Below are 13,182 nucleotides of genomic sequence, written 5' to 3'. Positions count from 1 at the left end.
GGGACTCCTGTCATTGTGCACAGTCAAGACATTACACACACACACCCTTCCATGGCTATTTGCGCTCTAGTTTCCAATTAAAGGCTGCATCAGTTCCAGCAGACGGCACACAGCGAGCAGCGCCTCGTGAAGTTATAGTACGGCTGTGTGTGTGTGTGTGTGTGTGTGTGTGTGTGCGCGCTGACAGACCGAGTCAGATGATTGTTCTGCATCTCAAATGCCGTCTGTGCCACATCAGTGCATCCGTAAAGAAACACTTCCAACGAGAAGCAGAGGTTCGATTCAACAATCAAAGGAATATCTGATCCTGAGAGAGCCTGAACCTTTACAGATATCAAGAAAGACGATTCAAGTGTGTGAGACTGAGTGCATCCGTGACAGAGAGACAGAGAATAAGAAACAATACCAATGGAGTGATAGATTGCGCTGGAGAAGAGGGTGGTATAGCTGTAAAGTCCTTTAAAAAAAAGGTTCTTGATGGAATTGCTGAGGACTAAAAAGGCTGCGATCATTAAGCAGCTATTAAAAGATGCGCTATGCAGAAAACGCTCCGCCATTTCCTGGTTGCTAAAATTCTAATAGTTTAGAATTCTAATTCTAAAAAATCTAATTCTAAATTTCAGTTTATGTGACACAACAAGCAAGTTTAGTGCGGAGAATCATTTTAATCATCTAAACCGCTGTGAAATATATTTTCCATAAGCAAAAATATTGTATTTTCAGCTGTTTGAAACTGTTTGGAAATTAAGAACGGGAAGATTTGAAATGGCGCACATAAAAACAGATCTACCGCTTCTTAGACTTGCTTTCAATAAGAATGACATATGTGAATATGGTCGGGTCGGCCAAAAAGTTACATATTGTTTCTTAAAGCAATATGTTTACACTTGTCTCCCTTTCTGATGGCAATGGGCCTTTTTAAGAGTTGACTAACATGGTGAGGAGAGTGAAAGGGTATTTTCTCTCACTTACCTTACTATTAGAGAGAAGCACTCTACACTGACAGTGAGGATAGCTAGCATGAGAACTATAAACCGTAATAGCACCACATGGGTTCACGCGTCCTACATTGTTCCAGTGCGCTTAGTGTCAGGGGAGAAGAATGGCTCAGTTTGTTCTGGCCCAGTCCTGTACCATCATGACTGCATTAAAAGTGTCAGAACAGGGCTTTTAGCTAGACTTTAATGAGGTCATCAAGGATAACTACAAGACAGTATCACAGTTGAATGGCTTGCCCCTAATGTAATGTGATGAGGAAAGTTTACCCCCAAGATAGGCCATGACAACATCTTCTCGGGGACTTTCACTAAGTCATTGTGTGGTTGTAGCATCCAGAAGTAATACTTCACTCACCATGTGCTCCACACGGAGTTCAAAGGGCATGGGGTTGTAGACCATCAGCTGGACCTCACACACTTCTCCCTGGACCCACTGGAACTCTGAGGAGGTAGAACAATGCATCCGAGTGAATCTCAGACCAGGTGAAGCTGATGCGTTACATATCTGCGCCGCAAGGGTGTATAAATGTACATGGAACACACAGACAAATATGAGTACAAGTATGTGGGTGTGGCCTAGGTTGGTCCAGAGGTCTAAGCCCCAGCCTACGGCACACGTCTATGGTGTCAGCATACAGTATGTTCGATCGGGCCGACTGACCTTTCCCCAATGTCATCCCCTCTCTGTCTGTTCATTAAAGTCAGAAAATAGCTTACAAATATATAATTGTGTGTGTATGTGAGTAATAATATGTGAATGGGATTCAGGGATGTGTAAATAATGTGGAAGGATAAATACAGATTGTTAAGTCTATAGCTTTATTTACAAGATGCCAGAGTATTTCCATTGCAATTAAAAAGATTGTTTGATTAAAATAATGACTCCATGGTGCCTCAAGCACAGACAGACAAGTTAATAATTCAGGACTTTAATACAGCAAATAAACCGGAAATATATATTTTTTTGTATAGATTGTTTGGCTGGCCCTCTGCAAATATGTAAATTCTGTTTCATATTCCATTACCCGTGCAGAAACAGTTGATTTGAGCCAACTAAAAACCAATTACATTCAAGTGTTGTCAGTGAGAGCTGCTCAGGAAAATGTTTCAGGGTCAGTTCAGTTGACAGAATGAGAGGCAACCAAGTTCACCCTCTAATGATCCCCGGATTATATTACTATTAGTAGACTAAAGAGATCATTAAAGCAAAGCACGTGCAGAGTGTTGGCCCTAGGTTTTTTTTTGTTCAGCAGTGGTGGCAAGGGTAGTGGGTTCATTGCTACTAGCGTTAGCGCAATGACAAGCTAGCTGTTCCCATAGACTTCCAGTCATTGGGCCAATGACAATCCATTTAAAAAGCGTGTCTCGGCAGAATTGTTTTTTTTTTCAGCATTTGCAACAATTGAATATAGTGGATTCACTGACGTGCTACATGATTATTTGTAATGTACGCATTTATCTTTCTATTCCTTACAAATGGCCAACATTAATCATTTTAGTCTCTAGCCAGTGCTTCTCATGACCTCCTGTGGTTCACACTAACATTAAACAGGATTGTGCTATTAGAAAGTAGCTTGACAGACTGTATAACGAGATTCAAGAGGATTTCCATTCAGCAGATCATTCACGAGCCCATCAGGGGAGACAGAGCAGAAGTGTTATTTGGCAGTGGAGGAAGTTATCATATGAAGGGGATTCTGAAATGGAGACTATAATGACACAGGTGGGAAACAGCTCTGTTACCAAACACATTACAGTCTTCCATCTCCGTTTCGACAGTCCAATCTCTAAAACGCAGCGAACGGTCTCACTAGAGGGCCTGGCGGAGCCTAAGCCACGGACAAAACGCACACGCTCACACACACACACACACTTCCATCTCCATTCTCTGAGCCCAGGACCTGGTGGGTTAATAGGGTTTATGGAGAGTAAAGTAAACTACCGGGGTGCACCTTGGGAAATTAAAACTTTAGTCCGAAGCAAAAAGAAGGAGAAGCAGGGTGTCTATATAATATAAATGGTCAAATGAGCCTCTCTCACAACCTTAGGTCTGCCTCTCAGGTGTCCTCCTCACAGAGCCAATTCCATGTGAAATATGCCTCTGAAAGAGCTGAGGAGAGCTGAGCTGCAACCTTCTCCTCGTGTCCCAAATGGCACGCTACTTCCTTTACATGCACTTCTTCCCTAATCCCTGGTCAAAGGTAGTGCAATATAAAAAGGGAACACGGTGCCGTTTGGGACACAACCTAGCCTCCTAGCCTCCCTCCGTACCTCGAGGCTCCTGGCCATTCATTCATTCCAGATTAAAGAGAGAGCAGGAAGGTTCAGCACTTCAGAACCTCAGGGTGAATATTAATCATGTGGTGGAGTGTTGCTAGCCTGAGTACCAGTCTCATTAGCTGACAATCCACTCCTTGTCATTGCCAAAGAGGATGGAGCGAACCGAACAGAAAAGAGAGGAGGCTCTGCAGATGTTGGTTCTACTGAATGCTGACCTAGAGCTCTCAGTAATATGCTGTGTTGAATAATGCATCCACACGCTAGCCGGCTGGCCTGGGCAAAGGAGCATAAAACATACATGTGAAATAGAGTAGGCCTGTAGTGTCGTAGGACAGTGATATATTCAGAACCATTTATACAGTGTGGGTCACACAGAGTGACGAACTACACGACCTGGAAGGATGTTGCTGCCTGTACTGTCTCTTTGATATCAAACAGTACAACTACTCACACTCTACTAAGACTTTTCACTCACACTATCAAAGATTCATGCACCTGTAAGAAGCTGGCTGGGTACGTTGAGGCCAGGGTCAGGGTCATTACAATTCAGACAGAAAGAAAGACTTAACACTTTATTTTTCAATGTATTTTTTTAACCTTTATTTAACTAGGTGGCAGAATGACAGTCGAACCGCCCTCACACACACACACAAAATAAATGTTCAGTCGATTCACCTCCTCAGGACCACATTCATACAGTGATGGATCACAGTGAGTGAATCTAGCACACTGGCCTGCTATGGATGTAACGCTGTATCTATCACTGCCTGCGGGTGTAGGCTGACTCATCACTACTCGTTCAGTTTCCTGGTGAAATCAAACACTGTCTCATCAAACCTACAGTAAATATTTACTAGTAGAGTAAGCCTGTTGGCGTGGTTTGAAAAAAGACAATTGTTCTGCAGTGGAAGGCAAACCTGAGTTCAACCTGCTGGTGTCAGTGCCCCATCACATCGTATCCCGGAGCAGAGCGAAGGCTTTAGTGCTCTCATGTGGGGAGCAAAACCATGCCGTTAGATAAAATAGGACTGTTACCTAAGGATAGCAGCAGGCTTTATATACAGTCATTTCAACAGAGTCCATTTCAGTACAGCTACTGAGCTCCATAGATACAACAGAATGCAGCTACGGATTCCTGTAGTGACAAGAAAAATGATTCAAATTATGTAAAACTAATAGTGGAATAAACATCTAAAGATTTGAGGAGATTTGTGAGTTTCATAAAAAGTCCCTCCCTCCCTCCGTCTCGCTCCCCCCACCCCTTGCTCCCTCCCTCCATTACCCTCCCTCTATTATCCTCCGGCTCCCTCAATGACCCGCCCGCTCCCTCAATGACCCGCCCGCTCCCGCTCCCTCAATGACCCGCCCGCTCCCGCTCCCTCAATGACCCGCCCGCTCCCTCAATGACCCGCCCGCTCCCTCAATGACCCGCCCGCTCCCTCAATGACCCGCCCGCTCCCTCAATGACCCGCCCGCTCCCTCCATGACCCGCCCGCTCCCTCCATGACCCGCCCGCTCCCTCCATGACCCGCCCGCTCCCTCCATGACCCGCCCGCTCCCTCCCTCTCCCTCTCCATTACCCTCCCTCTCCCTCCCTCCATTACCCTCCTTCTCCCTCTCCCTCCATTACCCTCCCGCTCCCTCTCGGTCCCTCCATGACCCTCCCACTCCCTCCATGACCCTCCCGCTCCCTCCCTCTCCCTCATTACCCTCCCTCAATACCCTGCCTCATTAAACTCCCTCTCCCTCATTACCCTCCCTCAATACCCTGCCTCATTAAACTCCCTCTCCCTCATTACCCTCCCTCTCCATTACCCTCCCTCTCCCTCCATTAACCTCCCTCTCCCTCCATTAACCTCCCTCTCCCTCCATTAACCTCCCTCTCCCTCCATTAACCTCCCTCTCCCTCCATTAACCTCCCTCTCCCTCCATTAACCTCCCTCTCCCTCCATTAACCTCCCTCTCCCTCCATTAACCTCCATTAACCTCCTCCTCCCGCTCACTCCATTAACCTCCCGCTCACTCCATTAACCTCCCGCTCACTCCATTAACCTCCCGCTCCCTCTCCCTCCATTAACCTCCCGCTCACTCCATTACCCTCCCTCTCCCGCTCACTCCATTACCCTCCCTCTCCCTCCATTAACCTCCCTCTCCCTCCATTAACCTCCCTCTCCCTCCATTAACCTCCCTCTCCCTCCATTAGCCTCCCTCTCCCTCCATTAGCCTCCCTCTCCCTCCATTAGCCTCCCTCTCCCTCCATTAGCCTCCCTCTCCCTCCATTAGCCTCCCTCTCCCTCCATTAACCTCCCCCTCCCGCTCACTCCATTACCCTCTCGCTCCCTCTCCCTCCATTACCCTCCCGTTCCCTCTCCCTCCATTACCCTCCCGCTCCCTCTCCCTCCATTACCCTCCCACTCCCTCTCCCTCCATTACCCTCCCACTCCCTCTCCCTCCATTACCCTCCCACTCCCTCTCCCTCCATTACCCTCCCGCTCCCTCCATTTCCCCTCCCGCTCCCCTCCCGCTCCCTCACTCGCTCCGTCTCGGTGTCTGTCCCTCTGACCCTAACCCCAAACTCCCAACCTAACCCTTACCCCTAACCTAAAAATGCCTTTTCCTTGTAGGGACCAGCAAAACGTTCCCATTTTTCAGACTTTTCTTTGTTTTACTATCCTTGTGAGAACTTCTGGTCCCCACAAGGATAGTAAAACCAAACACAAACACGTATCTCATTGTATGCGTATATACTGCGGAAACAGATAGAGGCATAAACATAATGGATACAGGGAGACTTAGAAGTTCTTAAAACGGAGTCTCAGAGCAATTATGTGCAAAACAATCTCCCTGTTCCAGAAATCCTCTGTTTTATGGCTCAGCAGCAATCTGCTTTATAGAACATCATATAAACAGGACGGCACAGTTAGGAAATACACACAGATATTACTCTGTGCTGGAGGTGCACACACACACACACACACACACACACACACACACACACACACACACAGCAGAATGACTTAATGACTTTCATTCACCGTCAGAGAGAGAGGGAGAGATGAGGGAGTGGCTGCATTAACCGTTAGAAGACCTGCAGTTGTATGGATGGCGGGGAAACAGGGCGTGCCAGCGTTGGCATATCGCAGTAATCAGAAGGAAACCACTCATGGAGTGCGATACAGCACATTCCACTGAGCACCAAGCATCAACCAGCTCACTCCAGAAGTAGGTTTCTGACTAGTTAATTGATAGTAAATTAGCCCAGTTTTTAGGACAACTCTGAGTTTTATAAGTACATGAAGAGGCTGCGTGACCTGTATTTACTCTGCAGACATGGACGCCTTTCCCCCCCTTTCTAAACCTCTTAACATTCTGTGCATGTGTTGTTTTGCTCCAGTGTAATATCCCTGTAGACAGGGCATGTTAAAGAAAAACGTTTTAGTTAGAAGGCTACAAAAACACTGAGGTTTTTTCCCTAAAAATGTCCTGGCCTCTGGCAGTATTAACATACATGCGTCTGTCTAGTCTCTGGTGACAGACTTTTTAAAGTAAATGTTAATGTTTGTCTGCCGGCTCCACTTGATTTGATTCTGGGCTCTGAGATGAATGGCAGTGAAAGTCATGAGGGAGACTGATGAGACCAAGGCTGTGGAAACCTCTATCGGCCCTGAAAGGTTTGATTCTCAGCTAATCCAGACAGCTATGATGCATTATAATACATTCTATCCAAAATCAAAACTGCAGAAAACAAAAGTTAACGTTGTTTAATTTTCTGCAACGAAGCAAAACTGAAAACTAAAACAGGAATTGATTTGTTAGAAAGGAAACCAAACTCATGTTGTGTCAGCAGATTATTCTATAATAATAAATCAGGGTGGAGGGAGGGAGGGCAGGGCCCTGCAGGTGAGCAGGGTGGTATTGATCGGTTCAGTGTTCCTTATTAGAAGCGGTAGCAACAGAGATAGCGCCCTTCCCAGCGTGAATGAACATGCCTCCAGACTCAGAGGTACGTGCCCGAATCAACGACAACGTACAGAGGATATTTCTTGACTCAATTCGTCAAGCTCCACATCGTACTCCAGTCTCTGGATTTAATGAGCTTAAGAATGACATTTTGACAACTTGTATCTGGCCCTCGCAAAATTAGAGACTTCTCGGTCTCAAAACCACACCTACACAACTAACCTAACACCACACAACATCACACAAACATCTCTAGACATTGCTGCTCCAATATTCAGCCAAACGTTGAGTGTGTTCCATGTCTGAGATCACATAAAACACTAAAACCGATGTACCGGTGTCAGTATGAAACGATAGGAAGAGTGACTCATATCATGAGGGATGTGTTCCCTTCCTTTGGCCCCTTGGTTTGGGAATTCATTACAGAAGAGTATGCATTCAAAATTGGGGGCCTGTTAAGATAATACTCCTCGTTTACAAGGGCAGTCTGACAGGAGAGTGGACACGATAACACACACACACACACCCTGAAGGGAGAGGAGTAGGCAGGAAGCCACAATTAAATAAAGACAATGAATTTTAGATAACACTGAAAGCACTTTATCCATCAAATAGATATTTAAATGTATTTGTTATTGTTTGTTTGTTCTCCGGTGGCGACTGTCAATCCTGTTAGTCTGGGAGCAGAGATATTACCCTGATAAATCAGCTGTGGAAGGAGACAACGCTATGCTACAACTCAGTGGCCCCGATGTTTAATGATACACTGTTCAATATAGGCTGCATGACGAAAGAACAAGCCGTTAGGAATGTAATAAGGAAGGACAAAACAGTGGTGTAAAGTATTTTAGTAGTACTTGAAGGAACATGTACTTAAGTAGTACTTTAAAAGTAGTTTTACTTAAGTAGTACTTTAAAGTAGTTTTACTTCAGTAGTTTTTGGGAGGCATCTGGTACTTTACTATTTATATTTTTGACAACTTTTACTTCACTACATTCCTTAAGAAAATATTGTACTTCTTACTCTATACATTTTCCTTGACACCCAAAAGTACTTGTTACATTTGAATGCTTAGCAGGACAGGAAAGTAGTCAAATTCACACAGTTATCAAGAGAACATCCTTGGTCATCCCTAATGCCTCTGATCTGGCAGACTCACTAAACACAAATGGTTTGTCTGTAAATGATGTCTGAGTGTTGGACTGTGCCCCTGGCATTACATTACTTTTTTTTTTTTTTAAATGGTGCCATCTGGTTTGCTTAATGAGGAATTTGAAATGATTTATACTTTTACTTTTGATACTTAAGTATATTTTAAATCAAATAGTTTTAGACTTTTACTCGAGAATCATTTTACTGGGTGACTTTTACTTGAGTCATTTTCTATTAAGGCATCTTTACTTTTACTCAAGTATGACAATTGGGGACTTTCTCCACCACTGCTGCCAAATGATTGTACCTAGAAGATGAGGCCTCAGATACTGTGCTGGAGTCTGAGCACAGATGACATCACACCAAGAGAGGACACAGCTATACTCAAAAGGGAGATTACAACGAACGAACAGTGAATAGGGAAAGATGGAATGGATTTCAGGTACATTGAAAAAATTAAATAACACTTCTAACAACAGCCATTGTGCTGAGTCCATCTGATCTGATTTGGCACTGTAGCAGAGAGAGAGTTGGACTCTATAAGAAGCCAGAGTGGAACTCATCCTGATGTGTCACAATCATGAGCCATGTGTCACAATCATGAGAATGTCTGCCAAAACTGGAGGAGTTTAAGAACCCCCCCCCCAAAAAAAATGGAAACAAGTCAATGTTCAGGAACAAAGAGACAATGAGAGCAGAGAGAGAGGGAGAGAGCAGAGAGAAAGAGGTAGCAGAGAAAGAGAGAGAGCAGAGAAAGAGAGAGAGAGCAGAGAGAGCAAGAGAGAGAGAGAGCAGAGAGAGCAGAGAGAGAGAGCAGAGAGAGCAGAGAAATGCAAGGAGCTCCTGGTTTAATTATGGAATTAGTCAAGTGTGTATAGAGGATGAATTTCCTCCATCACGTTAGTTATAGATGTTTTACAATGAAAATATTAACAGGCCTAAAACTGTTTTACTTCGACACGGCAACTTCAGAAGGTGTGTGTGTGTGTGTGTGCCCACCTATCTTCTTGGTGCGCTCCTCTCCTCTGGTGTGCATGATGATGGGAGAGTAGATGAAGGGACTCTTGGTGGACATGTTGTTTTCCAGGAGGCCTTTCTGTTTGTGGGGGCGCAGGCTGACGGGCAGATCCAGCAGCTTCACTGATCTGTAGGAGGGGAGAACCAATTCATCACTCAAATGTGTTTTATAAAGCCCTTTTCACATGAGCAGAGGTCACAACGTGCTGTACAGATACCCAGCCTATCCTAAACAGCAAGCAATGCAGAAGCACAGTGGCTAGGAAAAACTCCCTAGAAAGGCAGTAACCTAGTAAGAAAACCTAGAGAGAAACTGGGCTCTGATGGGTGGCCAGTCCTCTTCCGGCTGTGCTGGGTGGAGATTTAAGAGTACATGTGGCCATTAAGGTCAAGACGTTTGTCGAGGGACGGGAGATGGAGGCCGAGACAAAGTTAAACAGTTTTATCTCAACATGTCCCTTAAAGGACCAGAGAGAGAAAATTAGATGGATTTTGGCATGGTGACCTGAGCCAATCTCTCTCACACACCTCTGCCAATCATATGGTGAATTTCGTCCTGAGATTCTCAGCCCGGGCCATTTAATGAGCAAAGCATTCTGGGGGTGTAAATTGGAGCTAGTGGACACAGCACTTATCACCTCTCTGAGAAGCCAGGCATTCCTCTATCTGTACAGAATGTCCTCCATCTCTCCTGGCTCTACTAATGGCCCTGCCACCACAGAAAGAGGGGGAGATGGATACAGAGAAGATAGAAAACAGAGAGAAAAGGTGAATATAAAGATGGACAGCATGTAACCTAAACACTAAGCTGCCTTTTAAAAGTGCACAATACTATTTTCCTGGCTAAATGAAATCATTAACTTAAATTGCATCAATAAAAAATGGCCAACTCAAACAACTCTTCAGCTCTTTTCAACAGCCAAGCATGGACCACTAATCATGGTGCTGCAAAAACAAGAGCCCCAGCCTTGCCAACCCAGGCCTAATATTCAACAGAGCCCCAGACTAGCCAACCCAGGCCTAATATTCAACAGAGCCCCAGTCTAGCCAACCCAGGCCTAATATTCAACAGAGCCCCAGACTAGCCAACCCAGGCCTAATATTCAACAGAGCCCCAGACTAGCCAACCCAGGCCTAATATTCAACAGAGCCCCAGACTAGCCAACCCAGGCCTAATATTCAACAGAGCCCCAGCCTTGCCAACCCAGGCCTAATATTCAACAGAGCCTCAGACTAGCCAACCCAGGCCTAATATTCAACAGAGCCCCAGACTAGCCAACCCAGGCCTAATATTCAACAGAGCCCCAGACTAGCCAACCCAGGCCTAATATTCAACAGAGCCCCAGACTAGCCAACCCAGGCCTAATATTCAACAGAGCCCCAGACTAGCCAACCCAGGCCTAATATTCAACAGAGCCCCAGTCTAGCCAACCCAGGCCTAATATTCAACAGAGCCCCAGTCTAGCCAACCCAGGCCTAATATTCAACAGAGCCCCAGTCTAGCCAACCCAGGCCTAATATTCAACAGAGACCCAGTCTAGCCAACCCAGGCCTATTTAATAGCGTTGTTCATTTCTGTTGATACGACTGATTTTTACTGAAACGTAAATGAGTCATATTTCACCACAAATACATTTACAAGTAGATGCTTCTGTAAATCAGTGCCATGTAAAATGTGCACTTAGATCTCAAACAGCTATAACTCTATTCTGACCAGGAGGGAGGAGAAGAGCTACATTTCAGTCATTACACCACCGTCAGAAATACCTGACATTGTTGAGAGGGAGGAAATATTGTCTGTTGATTAATCACACCACTCAGAGTAGCAGTTACTCGATGTTAGAACAGTGTCGTAACTATGACGAGTTCATTGGTACATTGATTAGATCAATCCGAATATGACAGTTCAGACACCAGGGTTGTGTTCATTAGGGACCACCGCAGCAAAATGTTTTGCAACATCATGAGGGTCTCCATTTCAGAGCGCTTTATTTAGATTTTGTGCCTAACGAAGACAACCCAGAGCACTCACCGCCTTTGACTGACTTCCCTAACAACTGTTGATGAGAAAGAGAGATAGAAATATGATTGATTGACATACCTGATGATGGGAAGCTTGGTGAAGGCTACAGGGGGCAGTTTGAGTCCATCAGGCAGGGTGAGAACCTCCATTCCCCCTGGACATTTAGACGTGTAGTTCTCCAGACTCTGAGTCACCTCCTTCTTCTCTGTGGACCAGGGGAGGAGTCGGGCGAGAAAAGTACAGCACATTATTGATAGTCAGTCTGACCATTTCAAGTCACCAAGGAAAAAAACATGTCTACAAAGACAAAAGAAAGTGTTGTTTTTTAGGGCCGACCCCATTTAGTCGACTGGTCGATTGTTTGGTCGACCTACATTTTAGTCGAGCAGTAGCAAAAAAAATATATTCTAATCATGGTGTACAAGGCGCCTGTCTGAGTGGACTGATCCATTGTGGAGGCCGTGGGGGTGGCACAGCCCATCACCAAGACGTGTGCTACTGAAATGCTATATTACATCGGAACAAAGGTGCAAAACTCATTTTAAAAAATGTTATTTGAGAAAAGAAATGTGCTTTCTCCCACGTTGGATAACGGTCGATGTCAGCGGTTCTGAAGCATCCGTGCGCTGATGATGTGGCACCGTTTTCTACACCGGCTTGCCACAGTATGGGCATAATAGCAAAAGTTAACCATCCTATGTGGCAGAGGCAGCAGCGGAGTTAGGAGAAGAGAAACCAGCCCTTTCCTTAAACGCCGAAGGAAAGTGAGGAGAGAGGAAAGGCCAACTTAAGTCTATCATCAATAGACTAACTGTTCAAATGGGTTAAAATCATCCATATATATCTACAGAAATAAGACCGATCCTGCTTCTGTTTAAGTCTTTATTTAATAGCCTACTGATTCCGTCAGCAACCAAAACATGTTGGATAAACAACTTACAAATTCATCTGTTTTTAAATCTTTGCTATGCTATAATAAAGGCTTTACACTTTATAATATTATAATAATAATGAATGTCATAATCATAAGCAGGCTTAGTATACCAGCCTTGTATAAGCAGCTGTAGGCCAAAGAGGACATCCTGTTGAGTCTTTATACCGTAACTTACTTAGGCCTATATTTCAAATCCAATCTAATTTTATTGGTCACATACACATGGTGGTGCGAGTTTACCAAAATACTTACGCTTCAAGTTCCGACCGTGCAGCAATATCTACCAAGTAATAAAGAAATCCACAACAAAAACCTAAAAACACACACATCTAAGTAAAGAAATGGAATAAGAATGCATAAATATATGGATGAGCAATGACAGAGCGGCATAGACTAAGATGCAGTAGATGGTATAGAATACAGTATATACAGTGCCTTGCGAAAGTATTCGGCCCCCTTGAACTTTGTGACCTTTTGCCACAATTCAGGCTTCAAACATAAAGATATAAAACTGTATTTTTTGTGAAGAATCAACAACAAGTGGGACACAATCATGAAGTGGAACGACATTTATTGGATATTTCAAACTTTTTTAACAAATCAAAAACTGAAAAATTGGGCGTGCAAAATTATTCAGCCCCTTTACTTTCAGTGCAGCAGTGAGGATCTCTGAATGATCCAATGTTGACCTAAATGACTAATGATGATAAATACAATCCACCTGTGTGTAATCAAGTCTCCGTATAAATGCACCTGCACTGTGATAGTCTCAGAGGTCCGTTAAAAGCGCAGAGAGCATCATGAAGAACAAGGAACA

The 13,182-nt window shown here is 44.6% G+C and overlaps 1 protein-coding gene across 2 annotated transcripts in view; it reads right to left on the bottom strand.

Moving 5' to 3' along the window:
• The window catches only part of LOC135552072 (trafficking protein particle complex subunit 9-like), a 310,740-nt gene that overhangs the window by 269,651 nt on the left and 27,907 nt on the right, over positions 1 to 13,182 (bottom strand). For both annotated transcript variants that reach the window (XM_064983454.1, XM_064983455.1), the window contains 3 exons: positions 11,510 to 11,636; positions 9,391 to 9,536; positions 1,354 to 1,439 (listed from right to left, as the gene is read on the bottom strand). In XM_064983454.1, coding sequence (XP_064839526.1) covers positions 1,354 to 1,439; positions 9,391 to 9,536; positions 11,510 to 11,636 — 359 coding nt within the window. The remainder of the gene's footprint in view (positions 1 to 1,353; positions 1,440 to 9,390; positions 9,537 to 11,509; positions 11,637 to 13,182) is intronic.

The sequence above is a fragment of the Oncorhynchus masou genome, chromosome 13, assembly GCF_036934945.1.
Source record: "Oncorhynchus masou masou isolate Uvic2021 chromosome 13, UVic_Omas_1.1, whole genome shotgun sequence".
In the NCBI taxonomy this organism is placed as follows: domain Eukaryota; kingdom Metazoa; phylum Chordata; class Actinopteri; order Salmoniformes; family Salmonidae; genus Oncorhynchus; species Oncorhynchus masou.
Note: the sequence above shows the minus strand (reverse complement) of the source record. Positions and strands in the feature narration are given on the sequence as shown.